Below are 21,678 nucleotides of genomic sequence, written 5' to 3'. Positions count from 1 at the left end.
TGATTCAAACTGAAAATTCTTCTCATTTTGTCCAAACATTGAATGTACTTGCACATGGCAATGCAATCAAAGCTGTAGCTGGGTAAGTCAGTCAATAATTTAAAACAGAAGTGGGTGCCTGACATAGAGTAAGAAAACCTTCCTGAACTAAACAGGTGTTTTTTCTCTTGATGTGTCTCTAACACAAATCACCTTTTAAGTTGGCACATATCACAAGAACTCTTAAAACAATCCCTATGAAACGAAGATAAATCACAGTATGAATGATGCAAAGCCATTCTTCAGAAATTTTGAATAGTCCAAAAATAGTTTGTTCTTGAATCTCTAGCATTAAACTGGCAAAATTCAGTGGATTGGGTTTTGCATTTTTAACAGATAAACTACCCAAATTACATTTCACAGGGAACAGCTGGGTTTCCTGTTGTCTTTGCTTTTGGTTTTGTGGCTTGTTTTTTTTTTTTTTAAGACCATTGGCAAGAACAATCTGTAGGCTCCTGGATTGAATAGGTGACCCAGGTTGAATTGCTGGTGCAATACAATTGCACACTTCGCCTCTGTAGCCCAAGCTCCCTGCAGCATTTGCAGAATCTTGCATATGTGTTGATGTTGTAGTTGTAAATGCTTGCAGATGGGCACTTTCCATCACATGAAACAATGTTCACCTGGTAACAAATATGAAGAATAATCAGCAAATTGAAGCAGCTAGGAAGTAAAGTTAGGAGTGCTCAAGGAAGTCAGAAGACACTGGGTACCCAAACCAAGGGTAATGCAATTAAAAATTTGGAGGTATTTCCCTTAGTGAAATAGCACTACATCTCAGTGAGAAACTTGGAAGTACATTATCCAGATAGGTCTCAATTTTTATCTTAATAAGATTAATGATGATCAATTTTGGTAACAGCAGATTTTGTCTATTTACAACGAAATACTTTCAATTTTCAATTTTAAAGTATTTATAACAACCTTGGCTTGAACATAGCACCAAATGTTCTGGCCTCAGCTCTCTACAGTATCAGTTTCAGGGATACATGGATGCAGTGTTGCTATACTGGTATCAGTAAGGAGGAATGGAAACTATCAATCCTTAGGAAAGTTAAGGGGAATTATTACAAATAATATCAAACCCACAATACAGACTGTACCAGAAATAGTCATATAAACTACTAATTTTTTCAGGTTTAGTGGTCAAGATTTGTGTTTCTGTTCAATAAGACATGGACTAAATTTCCTGGCTGTTCAACAGCTTACAAAACAGATTCTCAGAGACATTTTAGAGGTTACAGCTGTTTCTCTCTACTCTTTTATTACAGCTTTTTCTGGTCTTTTTACAGACCCCTCATGAGATGTCTCTATGCACCATCACTGCTGCTCACACTGCCTTACTGCCCAGCAGGACATTGTTGGTGTCCTCCTGCAGCAAATCCTTCAGTAGTCACACAGAAAGAGCCTCATTCTTCCTACACATTTCACAGTATGCTCACACTGTTGTCTTATTAAAAAAAAAACAAAAAACAAACAAACAAACAAACAAACAAACAAAAAAAACAAAAAAAAGCAAAACACAACATTCAGGACCCAACATCTCCTTTCTTCATGAATTTGGCATTTAAATATTTTCCCTAGACAGATGGAAAATTAAACACATCTGCAGCCATTTTAACCACAGTTTCAAGATTCAGCTATACCAAAGTTAATTTGCATATAGTAATTAGAGGGTCAACCAAGACCTCAAATTTGCACTGCACCAATATGTGCCTAAATGCACACAAAATCAAAAGCCACATCTCTCTTGTTATTAGTGAAGATAATTACTGAGAATGTAGGGAAACATTAAAACAACTTTATGAAGCTGAGTGTACCTCTGTGAGAGAGATGCAGACAATACCTTTGTGGAATTTATCTTTCTTTTTTTCCTTTTCATTTTTTGTAGTTTTTTCCCTTCTACTAAAAGAAACTATTGCAGTTATTTACTTACTGGTGTGTTACTCCTGCAGTCATTCTTTCGGATAGTCATCCTTACAGTCACCTTTTTACAGAACTTTCCATCTTCCTTACCTGCAAAATGGGCATTGATTGAAAACTGTCAGCTCAACTTTCTAAAAATTTCAGAGACAAAAACATTCCTGAATGTTCTATGGGGTCAAGAGGCACAAAAAAGGTAATACCCATCACTGCACATACAAAACTTTGGCAAGGTAATATTAGCTGTACATTGTATCATTTTAAAGTTATTCTATTTTATGCATTAAAGTATGTTTCCTTTTATCCTTTTATTTCCTTTTCCTTTTATTTCTATGTATCCTTTTATCTCTTCACTCAGAAGACTTTTAAGACTAAGCCCACTGTCTTTCAAAAGCTTTTGCAAAATTTAACCACACCTGAGAGAAGGTTTGTTATTAATGCTTAAAATGCATTTTCTATGAAATAGCTGTAACAAACTTCAATAGCAGCAATTGCATCCCAGTGATAAAAATGAAGTTTAAAATGAACACTTAACAGCAGAATTTGATGAAGAATAAGGCTTCAGGGGGCTTTACATTTTTGTATGGTTTTTTTTTATTATATAAGAAAAGAACAGCAGTGAACAAATGAAACTTTTTATTCACATTTCCATTACCATTGTTTCCACAACTTTTCTCACAGAAGCATTTACAAAGTATATGGATGAAATAAAAAAGGCAAATCAAGAACTCAGTTAAACAATTTAAGAAGAGGATCCTGAACATCTGAAGAAAAGCAAAGAAGCTCAGTACAAAGTCTGGTTGTTAGAGATCACAAAGCACAGTATCTTCTTTTGATGACCCTTGCTATGCTGAAGAAACCACAGCACATTTCAGACCTGTAAGACAAACAAACAGTCCATTGCCTTACAACAGCTTCAACATTTTCACAAAAGATTTTATACACTGTGACACAGTCCCACATGATGCTTCATTTAGGAAGCTGCATTTTCTTTCAGCCAAGAAATCCAAAGATTTTGACAAAAATGAGTCAAAAAAAAGTGAGTTTTGTAGGTCCAGAAATGCAAGGGCAATAAAAGACTCGTTGGTTTGCCCAAGACCCAATACTGAACTGTGACAGAGCAGAGGCTTACTACATCTTGATGTATTATGTCCAGTTGCCCACTCTAGTTACTTTCAAACCAGGTAATTCTGCTTCTTAAATAGAAACTTTTTTGTGGGGTTTTTTTGTTGTATTTTTTGTTTGTTTATTTTTTGTTTTTTGGGGGGGAGTTGGAGGTTTTTTCCTTTTTTCTTTTTTTAATTTATAAACATGCTATTTCTAGCAGAGATTTATAGCATAGAAAAGGAAGGATAACAATCAATCTTCTTGTAAGCAAATAAAACTCTACAATCAGAAATTTCTAATCTACTTCTTGATGATCACTGAATTACATTTGCTTAGGGAAAGAGTAAATTGAGACATAAAGAAAAAAGTTGTTTCTGAAAATAGAAAACTCACCATTGTTTTATGATTCTCATCATCCTATTCATGTCCTTTCTTCTTTTACACTATACATGGTGTGTAGGATACAGAATCCAGTGTAGCTGTAGCTATGACTTCATCCAGGCTATAGTGAGAGTACATCACATCTTGTAAAGAAATAATTTCTATGCATGTACTTTCATGTCCAGTGGATTTTAATGAGCTCTGCAACATAATATACTTTTCCATGAACAACCCTACACAACATGTGGCCATCTTATAGGTGTCATGTTATAATGAGATTCTTTTTCACAGTCTGTATGATAGGAAATCCTTGTATAAATTGCTTGTATTTTGGGTTGACTCACAGCACCTTTGTCATTCACAGTGATTTCAATATAAAAGAGTAATACGGATTTCAGCAGAGTGTCATATGTGTAACTTAGGGAAAGATGGATTACTCAGTGATGTACAAAATTACAGTCAACTTAATTTCTCTTGCAGAAGTAGAGAGGTTTTCACAAAATAAATTCCAAAGCAATTGCATTCATACCATGTTACAATTAAAAAAACGAACATGCTTTATTAAAAAGGACAAAGATAATCTCAAATTTTCACGGAATATACAGGAGCTTGCCATTTTCAGTATGCTGACCCAACTATGGATGGAAATTACCTGTTTCTACTGTACATACCACTGGAAGCAAAGCTCTACGATGCATCACACGCAAAAATGTTTTTATATAACAAGCTTCAACAAGCAAAGCCATTAGTTTCTATGTTCTACAGCACTGTAAACCTAATGGAATTGGCTAATATTTCTAAACTCAGCAATTTTACACATGCAGCAAGCTAAAGACTATGCAGGTGCTTACTACCAACAGTACATTGTTGGCTAACAACAATGCACCGCCCACACAGTGCAAAATGAAAACCAAACCAAAACCAAATGTGAGCCATTCTGAACCATGAGCAGTTATACTACACTGCAGTTTTTGGCATAGTTGGGTAACATGGGGCCTGATGCTCCTATCAGGGAGTACATTGTTGGAAATCAACAATGATTCTGTTTGGGTTCTAGGAAAATGTACCTGTGTTACAGCTAGCATAGGCTGTAGGAGTGACTGGGCTAACAGGGAATGGGAGGAGCTTTGACACTGAAGAACCTGGTAAGAATATTACATATTGAAAAAAGCACACATTACGGAGGTTTCCTATCAGCATGAAACATTCTGAAGTTATGAGATTTCAGAGTATTTGATAAAGAATTCAGTGCTAAAATGCCTGTATATTACAGGATGACAGAATGGCTGAGGCCGTAAGAAACCTCTGGAGCCTACCTGGTCCTATCTCCATACTCAAGAAGGGATCACTGCATCAGCAGCTCAGGACCATGTCCAGATATTACCTGCATTGCTAAATCTCATGCCAAACCCAGGAAGAATCTGATCTATATTGGTATAACTAAGACAACCTGGTAACCAAAATTTCTGTTGTCCTGTGGGGCTTCAATAAAGAAATAGTGTTATTCCCTCTGAGCAGTGTCTGTAAAAACTCTCTTCCTGGCACTTTATTTTCAAATACAACTTAAAACTGAAAAAAAAAATCTCAGTTGCTTCTAATGGTAAACTACTTTAAAAAGAAACCAAAAACCTGTTAACTCTCTCATATAAAATGACTCACACAGCTACAATTGACTAACAGCTCTCATGCCAGATTTATTCAAACTACTCATAGAGGTACCATGTTTTATATAGACAAGTGTGAAAATAAAACTGCATGAATCTACTCATAAACACATCTCAGAAGTCGTGGGATTTTTCAAGGGTTTAATTTTACTTTGGGATGCATGCCTCAGATTATTAATTTACTTGTTTCTCAATTATTGAAGAGTGTGGTTATGATCATTCTCAAAGCATATCAGCATGATTTGCCTTGCAGAAAAGGAGCTTAATGGCTTTTTAATGGCTTAATAAATTGGTTGTTCAGAAGTTGGCTTATATGGCTGCTAAAGCACGAATGTCAGATCATCAAAAACTAATCTCCAAGAGTCTATGGAGAACTGGCTACAGAACTAGGACTAATGCTTGAAAGAGAAGTCCATCAGAGGGAAAAAGAATGAGGAGTTATTACCATTCCCTTACAGTCATCAGGAGCAGGTAAAAAGCAGGTAAATCTTCCACAGTTTCAATAACCTTTGTACTACAAAGCGTATTACATCATGAACAAAACCTGAGGGTATCTCCCAATTGTCAGCATTCCCACTGCAGCAGCTGTGCATGGGGCATCTTATCTGGCAGTTAGGAAAATACCTGCACCTTTTCCTAGCTCTCTTTGACATTTTATCTCCTACTATCTTTAACTTTTAGGTCACTATTCCAGCCACTTATGCAAAGTGAGATTTTTTTTGCACCTTTTTAAAGGTAATATGATACTGCCCAGTATAAGATCTCCTTTTCATTTGCTTATAACATTGTTGGCTTCAAGTACTTCAGCTTAAATTCTTCAGCTTGGGTGTCTACGCCAGACTAAGTTCTTCATTAAATCAGACAACATGTTTTGGCTATGTATCAGTGTGTTAAGAAAAAATGTACTTAGCTCTTGATTTATATTAAAAATTAGCACATTTGGAAGTTATTTTGTAGAATGTTTTTTTTTTTTTCCAGATAACCTTTATAAGCTCTCATACATGTCAAAACATATCTTGGTAATCAAGTAGAGGAGGATTTTTTTATTCTAAATTATTTTAAAAGATGGTGCCCAAAACCTCCAGAACTATGTCTATTGATGGAAGCTAAAACTATATTACAATCAGTGCACTATTTACAGCATTAGTTCTCAAACTGCATCAATTTTTATCAAATATGAAGATATGAATGCAGATGTAGCATGTTATGGTACCTTCCAAAACACAGTACCTTTTATTGTGCAGTAACTGATATTTTGAGGAGTTTTATGTAAGAACTGAAAAATACTCAAGGTAACAGTTCTAGTGTCTTGGCTACCCACAATCACTATCAGTCAAGTAAACCCTTCCATGTCAAATGACTTTATTCTGATTTAGCTCTACTAGTTTCACTGGTATTCACATGAGTAAAACTGAGAAAAGAAAAACCTTTGAGATTATCAAATTGAACTTTCATACAGGAAAGAGTCAACCTTATTTCTAAGGTAACAACAAATCAGACAGACTTGTGAGTTAGGAACTGTCAGGAATCACTTACATGTTTTGCAGCATCCTTCTAAGAATGGCACAACATAGCCTCCAACCTGACCAAGAGAGAAAGAAAAAAAAGACTGATATTTTCAAACATTCATTCCCATATATCTGCACTGATAAAAATTCCTTCTATATCAAGTTCTGCATGTTATTCATGAAATAAGCACTCTGGTGAATGAATCTAAATTAATATAATGAATGAATCTAGTGAATCTGTAAATGATCTAATTTGCCTGTTTTCACACAAGTCAGTATTAAGCGGTTGTCACTGAATGGCACAATACATCACCAGCTATCAAACTGCCATGCTTGGAGCAGGAATGACTGTGTTACATCAGACTCCATCATGTGTTACTTACAGTGAACCCCTGGCTTATTGTAGAGGCCACATTAACAATTACAAAAAACTGACTTGTGATGACTGAGAAGGCTATACACAGAAAATCAGTTAGAAAGAAATCCAACCCAGAAAAGCACCCAAGTTCAGACAGCTGTATGAGGACTAGCTTGATATTGCAAGCCTCATAAAATAAAATAAAATAAAATAAAATAAAATAAAATAAAATAAAATAAAATAGGTAACGTTTTCTGAGGTTAAGAAGAGGTCTCTCCAGCTATGTAGCTTGGCAGTCTGGTGGCACACTGCATGTGTATAGAGCTCTTCACCTTCAAACTTCTGGGCAAAAATGCAGGCATTGCAAGGAGTGTATAATTTCTTCTTGAGGAAAAACATTTTTTGTCTGTATTAAGCTTTTCATATAACATGAAATCATACCAGGAATGCAAACAATGTGTTGCACTGACCTTGACACACTCAGTTTCATTAAAGGGTGGGCATCCAACAGAAGAGGAAACCAGAACTGGTCCTATTGCTGTGTTAGTGCATTCATATCTGATGCAGTTTGAAATCCAAACAGTCCCAGGCTGTTAAAAATTGTAAAACAAAATATTTACTCAGTAATTAAAACCAAATATTTTAAGTATTTATTATGCAATTCCATTGAATGTGATCTTGTCTGAATCTAGAGAAATACCTATACACTGAAGTATGATTTAAATGCATTTAAAAATTCTGTACAGAATTAGAATTCCACTATGTATATTATGGAAACAGGTTCTGAAATAGTCAAGTTGATGATAATCCTCTGATATAGCAAAATCCCTTAATCTTTGTGGGCAACTATATGTATGAATCTTGAATCACATAATGTTGTGTACATGCAAAGTGTATTTGGGCAAAGAAAGCTATTCTTTGCCTATTTTAAATGTCAATGTGTGTGCAGTATTTCATAATTTTATTGTTTACTTCTAAATATTTCAAGAAATGCATAAACTTACCTTGAAACTGGAAACTGTGCCATTGCTGAAAGTGTGGAGACAAGACAAGTTCTTACAGCTACCACAACAAGTTGTTAAATCTTTTGGAGGCTGATAGACTTGGTTCTGCCAAAAACACAGAGTCACAGAATTGCCACAGTTGGAAAAGACCTCTAAAATCATCTTATCCAACCATCAACATCATCCCACTCAATAAAATAAATAAAATATTATCACTATCTATATCCCCATGCCTACCAGAGCATGTCCTGAAGTGCCTCATCTACACAATGTTTAAATACCTCCAGGGATGGTCATTCCACTGCCTAACTACTCTCTCAGTAAATACATTTTTCCTAATATCTAGTCTAAACTTCCCCAAGTACAACTTAGGCCATTTCCTCTGGTCCTGTCATTATTTACGTGAGAGAAGAGGTCAGCACCCCCTCCCTACATCCTCCTCTCAGGTAGCTGGAGAGAACAATAAGATCTCTCTCCTCTCAACCTCATCTTCTCCAAACTAAACATTCCCAGTTCCCTCCACTTCTCATAGCACTTGTTCTCCAGACCCTTCACCAGCTTGGCTGTCCTTCTCTGAATGAGCTGCACACCTCAGTGTCAGTACAGGGATGCAAGGTTGCAGTATGCTGTACATATTATTTTGTCTAAAGTTTACATAAGGTAGAAAACAAAGAAGGAAGTGAGACTATTATAAAAAAATTACTTCTTCCATTTTATTCCTATGACTATAATCTACCTGCAAAAAAGTCCCATCAAAATGTAATTAAAACCACCAGTCACAATATATGTCTGAAATTCTGAATTTCTTACAGCTTTGCACTTGACAGCACAGTCAATTGAAGATGTGTTTATCTGGTAGTATTTAGTGGAGGGATCAATCACATTTGTACAATAAGAAACATGGCAAATGCCATCTGCACTGTGTTCCACAATTGTCTGTCCAGGAAGCAGCACACCCCTCTCATTACTCAGGCAAACTTTGTCTCTCACTACAAGAAAAAACAAAAATAAACAGCAGTTAAGGGCCATCAGCTTGGTACCAAAACTCTGTTAAAAAGGTTTCAAACAGTAAAACAGAAATGGAAAAAGCTACTCTACCTCTAAGAATTATGAGTCAGATGTTCAAATATCAACTGTTAATATTGGTGTGATGCTTCACCTCCACCACCAAAGTTCAAATTTAACCACGCATAAAATTTAGATAAATATACAAAGTTCTGTTATCTGCACCACCAAAATGACAGTGCAGGCATCTTCAGTCTACTTTGGGATAAGAAAAGCACCTGAGAAATATCTATTTCTCTCCACTGATTACTGAGGGCACAGAGAATATTTAGCTCAGCAGTATATATTTTCTTGTGCAATCTAGGCAAGAACAATCCCAAGTCTACTGGCCAGTGGGCTGTCCCCCTGGAGTTATTTTTTCCTGAGTTTTCTCAGATGCTATTGGGCATGCTCTAAGATGGGTTCACAGGGTGCTGAATGCAAACCTTCACCTTGTGAAGCACCTGAGCAAGTCCATCAGCTCCTGAGTAGTCCCATACTGGGTTAACGGGACTTTTCTTTGTGTGCACATTGAGTGTGTTCTGGAGTCCTTACTCCAGCTCAGCAACATGTAGGCTGCTCAGGAAACACTACCCAGCCTTCCCAGAACTCTGGCTGCTATTTCTCCTGCTGCAGGAACCAATACATTGGAAGCATAGGCCATAATCAACTAAATATTTAGTGAGGGATATTATTTCCTTGCATTTTCTCACACTATTTGAGAATTATGTCAGTCCGTTCTTCCCTCCTCAGTACCATGTTCCAATTGAATGTTGAACTAAATTCTTTTCTGACTTACCACATTTGTACTTAATGCAGTTGCAGGTATTTTCTGTACTGTTCTGAAACTGTTCATCTATCTGAAGTTTCTGCCCCTAAGTGTATAAAAGCAGAGAAAAATAAATGCAATGACAACGTTTTCTTATCTCTTAAAACACCTCTCCTTCCATATCTGAGTTGTAGTATCTCTTGCACCTAGAAACCTATTTTGAGTCACTTTCCTCAGCCCCAGGTAAACTTACTTAGGTAATGATTACCAAATGGGAACTTTTTTACACCTGAAAAATAGGAATATTTGTTGGTATAGCTGACATTTAGAACACAAAAGACCAGGTCATAAGCAGGTCAACAATAAAATGCAATGGCTTGACTTTGTACCAAAATCCTCATGTGGAGTGTATTCTTTCATGGAATAACCTAATGGATATAAACAATATTACGGTACCACAGAAGTACTGATAAATTTTGCCTTTTATTATTGATAGGTATGCATATGAATTTTTTTCTCCCAGACTTCCAAAAGTCCTGATTCCTTATGCCCAGGTTTCTCCATCTAAAAAATGAAAGTACTAGCAACCTCACTTACAAAGCATTTTGAAGTTCCTCTATAAAAAATGAGTACTATTTCATATTTCACTCATAAAACTACTAGTAAAATACTGATAAGGATTTATTAAGCAATTAATAAAGAATACTGACAAAGAAGATTAATTTCATACCAGTTCGCACTGAGGTTTGGGGATTGTTTCACAGGCACATTCTATAACAAAAAGCAATAACAGAAACAATAGTTTAGAAAGTTATATGCCATTTCCTTAAAACAGATCAGAGAGAATATAAATCCCAGATTTACAAGCCATGAGTGAAGAAGTTCCACTACTTGTTGATGTAAACCCACCTGGAGCATCATTATGGTTTATTTCCATTCCATCCTGAAACTAATACCAGTTTCTATGGCCACCTTTACTTGTTACAATTTACAGCATTCTAGCTGTAGTCCACATTTAAAGCAAGGTGATCATTTTAGCCTCCTTGTAGTGATGACAATCATTACAATCAATGGAAAACAATGGAGAACTGTGTCTTAGGCATCAAAGAGAGATGTCTGATATACAACCATCTTTGTAAACCAGCAAATTCCTGGCCTGTGAACCTAACAAATAATATACTAACTCTTAAAAAATGTTGAAGATGATGCTTGAGAGGCAAAAAAACACCCAAACCAGACACATTAAGTCATTCTGTGCCATGAGGTGATTTTTCTATATCATTAGTTCATGAGCTGATCATAACTGGGCTGAAAGGAGACTTAAACACAGGAAGCCAAAGCTCTTGTTAGTTTTTTAATGTCTAAGACAGCTAAAATGAAAATCATCATTTTACCACATGTCCGAAAGGGGCAGCACTTCTCTGGGCTCCACACCTCCACCAAAGACATGCCCAGCATGCATCTGAATTCAGGACAACGATGTAATTCACAAACTAAAAGTGAAGAAAAGGAAGTCCAGTAAAGACAAGGTTGTCATATTTAGATGAACAGAAGTATGAGTAAAGAGACATTAAATTACATTTTCACAATAAATACCTTTAAAAAGCATCTGACTTGAAAGATTAACGATCAAAGTTTAATTGTCAGAAATCAGGTGGTAGTAAATGATATATACAGCTAGTCTAGGGAAATACTTAAAACAGTTTTACATCTCCACAATTTGGGGCCTAAAATTACTCATTTGTCTCCATGATATAGATATTCAGGTAATGCTTTAGGCACATGAAGTTTTAAAAGACTATTTATTCAGGACTACAGATTATAGCTTGCTTATGTATTCACACAGATCTGTATCTCTGACACACCTTTTTTGGCACTGAACATATAAAATAGAAAATTTAAGATGTTCTCTATTACTTAAAATATCAAAATCAATTCAAACTTACTACACTGGTAAGTAGGGCAACACCTCTCTGTGGTGTTGCTATCCACAACAAGAACTTCTCCTTCTTGACATTTGGGTATTTGATCAGAGCAAGCCTCACATGCTGGAGGAAAAAAAATATTTAAGCATAAAACATAGGAAGAAATTTTACTACTGCCTATGAAACGTGCTTTTAAGTTAATCCCAGACTCATTCAAAGAAAACAAAGATACCCTGCATTCATACCCTATAGTCCTGATACAAGTGCTGATTGCCTTTTCTCTGTCCCCTGCTATGGAGAATTAATCCATTGGTTGTGAGTCAGACCACAACAAACGAGATTTTCTCTCCCTCTTTGTTAGGAAAAAAATCACTGCATATGCTTTTGCATATGACTTTTGAGATGTATGGTCTCAAGCCCCCAGGATACTGTACCACATATATAGGAAATGCAGCAGGTACTCTCCACCCGAGCAGCAATTAGTGTTTGATCATCTCGACAACTTGGCGTTTGCTCCATTGGTTCACATTTTGCTGGATCACATTCTGAAACAATACAACACATTTATTTCTTAGTAGAAAGTGTAGCATTCCTTATTTGTTATGTGATATCCCTAAGAAATGGCAGTGTAGAGGAGATACTTTATTAAAAATTTTAACTTGTATTGTAAAAGAGCAAAGACCCATTCTCACCTCACCACTCAACACAAGACTCCATTATATCAGCTAAAATTGAGGCACAGACCAACCTTGAGCTTTTAGTTGAAAAAGAATTTTGTAGATGGCCATACTAAGGCTGATGCCTATACTAACTAATTTTTTGCTTCCAAATTGATCTATCTAGTTTACTGAATGTATTTTACAGGATTAGCTTTACTTTTTCAAATTAAACTTACCACAAACATAGTGAGGACAACAGGATTCTTCATTGTAGTAAGTGACAAGCTTTTCCAAGTCATTACACTCAGGTTTTAGGGCATCACAGAGGCTCTGATTACAAACTGTTGCATAAAGGTAAAGAAATTAAAATCTTCTAAAATATCTTAGATATTTGTAAGTAAAATACTCCAGTGGCAAGCAGTATTTGCAGTTTAATATTCCAAATAATAACATGCATATGAAAAACATAACAAACTAGCAAAAATATCCTGGGGCAATATTCAGAACTGTTCAGCATTTGCAACTCTCTCCATGGAGGCAAAGTTTAACTACAGCAGAATCCTTACCAGAACTTAAAAAGAAAAAAAAATTTCTGTGGAAAACTCACTGCAACATCATCCCTGGTGGTAAAACATGAAGCCTGACTGCAATTTAATTTTTTACTTTCTAATAAGGATCAAAAAGCTTTGCTGTCCTTTCTCCACTGCTCACTTTCTAAATTAGATAAGCAATGATCTTTTTTTTCCTCAGAATTACTTTCATAATTTATTTGCATTTGGATATCAAAAATATTTGCAGCTGAAACACAATTCACATCCACATAAGCACAATGCTAAGTTTTAACCCTTGCACCCTCCCTTTACCTCTCCCCCTAAACCTATAGAATATTGTGCCAAACTGTACAAAGTTTCTACAATTTTCTACATAACCTGTAAATTAAAACCAAAGTAATTTCAAATGACTTCAAAAATAAGATCTGTAACGGGAAAAAGCAAAACAAAAACATCTGCATTCCAGTAGGCAGTATTCATAATGATTGAGAAATACTTACTACAGATCTTTTGAGGACAACATGTCTGATCATCTGGAAAAAGCAAGGCAACTTCTGCAAATCGCTGACACTCCAGCTCATGGCTCTCTGAGCAGTTGTACTCCACTGGAATAATGGTCTCACTGTCAACACATTTTTGCATGCAGCATCCATTTAAAGAAGTTTTCCACATCTCACCTACAGCATGAGGTGCTCCTGAGCTGTCTGTACAAGCTAGATCAGGACAACAGAAAACAGAAGTAATTGCTTTTTACATCAAATTTTGCAGGATGTACACATGTATTAGTCAAAATGTTTAACTAACTGTTGCTGCATGTGTTTTGAATGCCATTTAGTAACAACAGGTTGGGCCACTGGCAAAAGGCTGGGTGAAAAGGATGCCAAGATTAACATCAATAAAAAACTAAAATTCATAAGCATAAGCAAAACCTTTCATCTTGAAAACATGTTCCAGCTGAGTGAATGTGAGCAAAACTGTATGTCACAAGGGCATTCCCTTCTTTCTCACCCATAGAGTTAATATTCACTTAATATCTAGAGTCCTCAGCTAGGTGACATATGCAGAACCCACATAACATCAGGCCAGAACATGGCTTATTGCTCATTAAGTACTGTCTACCAACTTGCAGAAAAAAAAGAAAATCACATCCAAACATACCACATTTTTCTTCAGGAATACAGAGAGCAGTGTGAGTTCGGTGAAGGATGGTCCCTTCAGCACAGACACAGCCTTCTGTCAACAAGGAGCAGGAGTCTGAGCCCAGAGAAGCAACCTCGTTATCCTGACAGCTCTCTGGAACCTCACAGGCAGCTATACAAGCCTGATAGGAGAAGTTTTCAGAGCAGAGGAAAGCTAGGAAGGAAATAAACAAATCACTCATCCTGAAGTTGCAATCACATAAACCATTACTTTTAAGGGCAGGTTTTATTGTCACCTTACTGTGCTCGCCAGTTCAGGAGGGTCAAGCAACCCAAAACATCAATACAGACCAGCTACCCCCTACATGAAAAATTCAACAAAAGGAAATTGCAGGCACTTTCACTTCTCTTCTTCTTGTAGTATTGTTTTCACCAGGCTTCTGTCTGAATTTTGGCACTGGAGTTCTCAAGACTTGCAGCAGTGTTGACACAAAGTTATCTAAACTACTAAAACGTTTACACATAGTACAATGTTCTGAATCATTCAGACTATAGCCACAGAACAGTGGCTAAAGAAAATCCAGTGATTTCTAAAGGGCAAAGCTTTCTAAATTAAAAAAATGTAAGGGAAAATTCATCAGTTTTATGTGGCATGGGATTGTCTCATTATTATATATGATAGAGACTGACATCAATTACTCTCTTGTGTATGAGTGTTATTTTTCTTGTGTATGTGTGTTATTTTAAAGTCAAACAATGCAGTAAAATTGAACATTCTTTAGAAAACTAACGTAAATTCATTGGGATACTATGGGTGCATGCAGGATTAGACCAAAGAAGCATCTGATATTGATTTAACCTTTGCTGTTGGAAACTTAACATGATATTTCACGGGTTCAAAACAGTGATTAAAGCTGCATAAGTATGGCATAAATACAGAAGGACAACAAGAGGTAACAGCACAGCTCTGTGAACTATCAAAATATATGTAATATAGCATGTAATGATACCCAAATCAGGAAACTATCTGGAATCATGGTAATGAGGAAAGTTCAATTCACGAAGGGACTCTGCTCAAAATTTAAGAAGGTTTCAGTTTAGATTTTTAAGATTAATTGGGAGAGAAGGTTGATTTTATTCAGCCTCTTAATACTGAAAAATGGTCATAACGCCCCACAGGAAGTATCTATTAGAGTCCTGTAGACAGAGGAACTCAGGCTTTTAAAAATCGATCTGCAACATTATCACCACTTCGTGACCACATAACTTCATGGCAAGTACCACCAGAGGTCACTGTGGTACAAAATAAGGGAGAAAGGCGTCTTCAGGATGGGTGGAATAGGTAACTGTATTTAGAGATATGTTTTGTAGGACCACTTTTTAAAGTTATTTGCCAGTAAAATCCACATAAACTGAAGAATTTCTATTTTTAAAAAATTAGTGGTTTTAATATTTATACCCCACAACAATTATTTGCAAGACATTACAACATGCCTGCATGAAGCCTGTATGTGTACTAACCTTAAATCATATTTTAAAAATACATCCATTATCACTTCCATGTACACTGAATTCTATTATTTTTGACCATCCCACTTCAGGACTAAGTCTTTCCTTTTTCAGACACTGAAACCATAGACCTCCCTACTTTATCACTGCATGAGGCTTTTCCCAGGCAGTCACTGACAGCTTAGAGAGATGCTGTAATCCAAATTTTCTATTTACTGACAAATACAGATCCCACTTGGCCTTACTCATTACTGTGTTGCTATGGGAGGTGTCTTATGCAATGATACTTTAACTCTCAGGTTTTACTCATTTTCTTTCTTTTCTTTTCCAAGGTATTATATTTCTCTAATCCTTTCCCCAAAGTCACAGTTTTCTGCAGCAGCATTGAGCAGATATCACCAATTCAAAGTACAACAGAACCTTCTCTCTTTGTGGCCTCCTCCTTTTTACAACCCAGGTGTTGTGTTTAGCCACTATCAGTGGAAAGTAGCCAAGAAAAATGAACACCACAAAGCAAGTGAATAGATTTGACTTCAACAGTTATAAGCCAAAGATAGACAAAGAACAAGGTTCTTTAGGTTATCTTTTCCATCTGTGAAAATACTATAATGATCCTGATCCCTTTTGCATGCTGCTTTGAATCTTATGCAAAATGCTGAATTTTAGTGACTTCCAAAGTACATGTGGAATCAAGGAACACTGGTGTTTTCAACTTCCAGTATCACCTATACTATGCAAATTTAATCTTGTTGAACATGAGAGGTACACACACATGCAGAATACTTACGGCAGTAATCAGAGCTCCTCCATTCTATACAAATATTAAATTTGTTGCACATTGCCACATAGGCAGCTAATGAGATGCATGGATTTTGTATGTACTTGGTGTCTTGAACCCATATTTCACAAAATAGCTCAGGAGGAACCTAACAAAAGAAAAAAGAAAAAACATTGCACCTTCAAAGAGACTCTTCTACGAAAATTATTGACCTTCAAAAATATCAGTTACAAACAACAAAGCCAAAAGTTGGTTCACAGTAAGCAAGAAGCCACCACCCTTCACTGGTGTACAAACAGAATCTACTAGTAGTTAAAAGCAAGGCTTCCTAATTGGTGACATCCTTATATTCTTCATTTTCACCTCTTAGAAGTGTCAAGGCAAGAGCTAATACAGGTTTTCCAATAGAACAGATAAGTAGTCATTTTTCCTTGTTCTTCTTCAATGTCTATGTTTTTTTGACTTTTGGCTTCCTCTTCATCAAACTCAACAATATACAAAAGGTGAAATGGTAAATGTCTACACAGGAACAGAAGTAAGTACTTTACTAGCAGACTATATATTTGTTATGTGCTTTAGGTGTGCTTTAAATGGTCTGTTCTACCCTCTCATCTCTCTAGGCTGGAACTCTGTCTCTAGAGCTTTTCAGAATGCAGACTCTCAAATTACCTGTTGCAATATGGAACTTGTTAAATTATCAAATGAAATGCCCAAGGATTCATTAAATCCTAAACCTGTTTTATTTTACTTTGCCCTACATCATACAATTAGCTGAGCTTGATCTATAAATTAGATGCTAATGTCAAAACTAGAAGAGATACATTATGAACAATCAGTGTTCTTCATTGCAACTCTCGTATCAGGCTGCCATACTCTTCCATTATTTTTACCTTGTAACTGAGGATATAAAAAAGTCTGTATCTCATTCCAGAGGTGTGGTTACATGTAGTTTCACATTAATGGAATTCAAAAGTATACGAAATTATATGAGAACTGCACCTCTCTGAAAATGTCAGTGTCTGAAATAGTTAACATACATAAGGATGACAGCTGCTGAAGGTCTGGTTCAACACCATTCTGAAGCACTCTGAGCAGTCCACAACTGAGCAATTAGTTTCCTGGTGCCTGTCTTCTCCAACATACTTTAACGTGTCTGGCACTTGCCAGCTGTCTATAAAGGTGGAGGGAGCACTGCTTATGCTTAGAACTGTCCCATTGGGTAGCATCAGGTCATTCTCTGAGCTTCTATCACAAAAACCTGTGTATTATTAGAAATAAAAAAACAGGTTAACATCATATAGTTAATTCTAAAGTATGTTTGGAGTGGCTTGTTCAGAAAAGTAAATTGTTTTTGACAACATGAGCAAGCCGTGACAACAGAGAGTAAACCAGCTCTTGAGACCATAAATATTTTTCCACCAAAAATGTTTCTTCTTGAACTTTGAGGCTGTGAATCTAGGCTACACAAATACAAAATATTTAGTGGTTCTGGGACTTCAGGGGATTGCTGTCAATCTGGGATACCTGTTTCACTCTTGCTTATTGACAAGAATAGCAAACCTTAGCAAAACTAAGGTTCCATATTTGACTTGGTGCCACCTGGTGCAGTTAAAACAGACAGGTTTGCACTCTTTTACTTGTTTTGCTTTGGAGACTTTCCCTTTCAACATTCCTCATATTCCACACCAGTTCTTCACCAGATGAGGTGCCACATTTACTTGACCCTTCCACTGTAAAAGACATTGTTGGCTCTGACATATTTCTTTCCAAGGGATGCTTACTGCTATTAATTGCAATGGTGTATTCAGTTTTATCACTTCCATGAAGCTGAGAAGTCAGGACCTACCAATATTGCAGTTCTAATGGCATACAAGAAAGCTCAAACACAAGAAGCAGACTGACAAAGAAAACATATGAAATCAAAGTAAAATTATTATTTTCACAGAATTGTAATGGTTGGAAAAGACCTGTAAGATCACTGTGTCCAGTCATCAAAATCCCCCTGAAATAAAACCTATTTACCTTTATCTGTAGCTCTGTGCCCACTAGAGCATGTCCTGAAGTGCCTCATCTACAGAGTGTTTAAATACCTCCAGGGTATTCCACCAGCTCCCTGGGCAGTCCATTCTGGTGCCTAACTACTCTCTCATTAAAGAAATTCTTGCTTCTGTTAGATCTAAGTACAAAAACAATTAGCCAAGCAGAGCAAGAATGACACTGGAAACAAAAGTTAGGGCACATCACAAATAATAATCCAATTTCAAGCTGGCAGTAAATTCAAACTCTCTCTCCTTGTGAGAAGCAAACTGCTGTCTGTGGGACTTGGAACAGGACTGAGCTATCACTGGTATCTGATACTGAGCTACAGGCATTTGACCTTTCTGAAACTGAAAAGATACCCACTGTAAATATATGAACCCTGCTTTCCAGCTCCAATTTACAGCAGATGAATTTACAGATTCAGGTGTCACAGTAGGGTTTTACATCAACAAATACATGCTTGCAAAAGCTATAGCTTATTCAAGGCTATGCTTTTCAGGATGAAGGAAACCAAGTGAAACTATTGAGCAGACTTAAGAGTTCAACATGGTGGTCATTTAATCCATTAAGAGATTCCCTCTAAACTATTTCCTCCAACAGCTAAACTATGTTTAGTTCTCTGAAGATTACATTTCCTGTGAATCTGATCCTTATAAACTAAAAATAGCACATATCACTTCCTATCAGATGGTTATCAATCAATAAATCTGTAAATTATCCTATTTGACATTATGGATTTATACTATTTTACTTCTCTGGGTTTGGTTACAGCAGTCATGCCTGTGATTCAGTTTACAGTCAAAAGCAACACTGGCTGAAAAGTTATATTACATGGACAGTTATTAAACAATTTCAACAATTAAAAAAAAGAATAATTTAATTGTAATAGTATGTTAAACTACTAAATGATCTGCAATATCTCCTTCAGACCAGATGCTCCAAAAGATAATTTATATATTCAGGAAAACTTGCCTCCCTAGGAAACTGTCTGAATGCCTTGATTTCTTGCCCTACTCTATACTTACCACATAGTCCCAGAGCTTTTGGTTCTTTGGTTCTATTAAATTCAATAATCATCACACCTGTGTAATGAAACCACTGAATTTTGATTTCTGTTGGTGTCTCAACTTCATATTTGAAGCCTGAATCCTTGACTTTGTATCCGTATTTTTTAATAGTAGGCCAGGCAAATCTTGAATTTACTGTTACCTAAAATACATACAGAAAAGAGGTTAAGTGTCAGGTACCAATTGCTGTAGTAGAATAACTAAGGGCAGATTTTCAGATTCCAGATAGCTTAGGAATGTAAAAATTTATTTCAAGAGAAGTCAAGCTCACCTCAAAAAAGACAATATGATAATAAAGAGAATTCACAATTTATGTACTTTTCTCTGCAACTTACCTCATTAACTGTCCTTGTATCACAGCTGGACTCTTTGAATTTGCTAGAAGTTACTAAACTACAAAGTTGGAACAATTAATTATATGGCCTATTGTGTGGTAATCTTCATTATCCACATGATAAGGCAGTTAATTACAGAAGTAAGATATATCTAAAAAGCAAAGAAAACTAAAATTTAAAATACTTACTTTTCTACTTAAACGATTGATAATAATTTGATTTGATACATAAGTTAGATTCAACATTGCCAGACACAAGGAAGCTGAACTTGAATTACTCTGTGGAGAAAACAAAAATACATCAATCGTAGTCAGGATGTACAAAACCTTTATACATCAGCTGCTTATGGCTTTTAGGCACTGGCTCATTAAGGATTTTGAGGGGAGCATATTTTTAAGAGAGGAAAACTTCTGATGATTGCAGTTTGCAAGAATTCTACCCACTTTGTTTATGTGGGTAGAATTTTTTCATAAAACTCAAAAGATTTTGATGTCAAGTTCAGTAACTGTGTTGTATGATATAGCCTTGAAATTAAAACAAACAAAAGTATATACATATATATATACACAGTACAGAAGTTATGGATCAGAAATAAATGCATATTCCCTGAGCTAAAAGATGCTGAACAAAACAGGAAGCACTGCATACAACAGGAAAATGAAACAAAGTTATAAACAGATCTCCTCTTTCATATGAATCACTTTGAACTTCTGGAATTAACTTCCATAAGGTACTACCTGGGACACAACTTTGTGATATACTCTTCTATGGGCATCAAAACAGCTCTCATAGATGAGTCTGGAGTTGAACAAGTTTTGTACAGGTTCACAAGATACTATTTCTTCATGACATGAAGTTAATCTACACTACCCATAAGGCAGAATACCCATTAGGATTTCTCTCCTCCCTCTCTCAAACAAGTATTTTCCTCTGCCAAAGACTGAGGGCACCTGGTTTTCTAATTTAGTCTGACAATCCAGTCTTTCAGGCTCTGAAGATTGGTGCTTCCAGTGCAAATTTCTTCATATGAACAAAGATAAAAATCAGGCATTTAAAAACACTGGTGGTACACTGCTACCCTACAGTGGTAATGACTTGCTATGTAATTGCATTCACATAACAGACAAATAAATGTATATACATTAATGTCTCACCACCTTGTCTATTTTGGACATAAGACAACATGTACCCATCTCTCACCCCCTAGCTGTTTCAGAAGGAATTATGCACACACAATCAGGTGATAAAGTGCTATACTATTCATGTGTTGCAAAGTGCAGGTACAACTCATGAATACTGCCCAGAAGTTCACAATTAACCACAACTGTGTAGTATTACTATACCCTTTCCTTTAAGATGTTTGCCATTTGTTAGCTGATAATTACCATTCTACAGTCAAGGACATGGATGGTTATAGTTTCATCTTGAGTTTGACTAACAATGTAAGATGCTTCTTTGTATAAAGCCAGATGATTTCCATCATAGGTTACAATGCTCAGATCAGAGAAAATTGTGCAACGACCTAAAACAAAAAAATATTTTTTCTAAATTACTTGAGAGTTTCTGTAAATAATACAAAATATGAAGATAAAACAATAAATTCTGTAAGATTAATTAGCTTACTAGAGTTTTATATATGCAGCACATATTTTCAGAGATATTTGACTCTACTGCATCTCTATAAATAGAGAGCAAAGTCATATAATGCGTATTTCAGTGAGGCAACCTGCAGACCTCTACAATCCATTATTTTCTTATGTTTTTGCCAGCAAAGGTTTGTAATTTTACAAACCTCAAACCATCAAAAAGCCATGAATGACAGTCTTGTTCCCTCCAGTCTTGTTCCTCAAGCAGGACTTCACGTAGAAAGTTTCTTTC

General features: G+C 36.0%; 1 protein-coding gene across 1 annotated transcript in view; it reads right to left on the bottom strand.

Moving 5' to 3' along the window:
• Positions 1-461: 461 nt before the first annotated feature.
• The window catches only part of OTOG (otogelin), a 77,926-nt gene continuing 56,709 nt past the window's right edge, over positions 462-21,678 (bottom strand). Inside the window, exons 38-56 of the mRNA XM_030451244.1 lie at positions 21,186-21,322; positions 19,989-20,078; positions 19,424-19,607; positions 17,396-17,616; positions 16,368-16,506; positions 14,091-14,285; positions 13,433-13,645; positions 12,618-12,722; positions 12,157-12,267; positions 11,744-11,845; positions 11,192-11,290; positions 10,528-10,568; positions 9,828-9,903; positions 8,795-8,973; positions 7,985-8,089; positions 7,451-7,570; positions 6,651-6,696; positions 1,976-2,055; positions 462-662 (exon numbers count right to left, since the gene is read on the bottom strand). Of these exons, the coding sequence (XP_030307104.1) occupies positions 462-662; positions 1,976-2,055; positions 6,651-6,696; positions 7,451-7,570; positions 7,985-8,089; positions 8,795-8,973; positions 9,828-9,903; positions 10,528-10,568; positions 11,192-11,290; positions 11,744-11,845; positions 12,157-12,267; positions 12,618-12,722; positions 13,433-13,645; positions 14,091-14,285; positions 16,368-16,506; positions 17,396-17,616; positions 19,424-19,607; positions 19,989-20,078; positions 21,186-21,322 (2,444 nt within the window). The remainder of the gene's footprint in view (positions 663-1,975; positions 2,056-6,650; positions 6,697-7,450; positions 7,571-7,984; positions 8,090-8,794; positions 8,974-9,827; positions 9,904-10,527; positions 10,569-11,191; positions 11,291-11,743; positions 11,846-12,156; positions 12,268-12,617; positions 12,723-13,432; positions 13,646-14,090; positions 14,286-16,367; positions 16,507-17,395; positions 17,617-19,423; positions 19,608-19,988; positions 20,079-21,185; positions 21,323-21,678) is intronic.

This window comes from Calypte anna, chromosome 5, assembly GCF_003957555.1.
Source record: "Calypte anna isolate BGI_N300 chromosome 5, bCalAnn1_v1.p, whole genome shotgun sequence".
Taxonomy (NCBI): domain Eukaryota; kingdom Metazoa; phylum Chordata; class Aves; order Apodiformes; family Trochilidae; genus Calypte; species Calypte anna.
The sequence above is the reverse complement of the archived record's forward strand: the minus strand, read 5'-3'. Positions and strand labels throughout refer to the sequence as shown.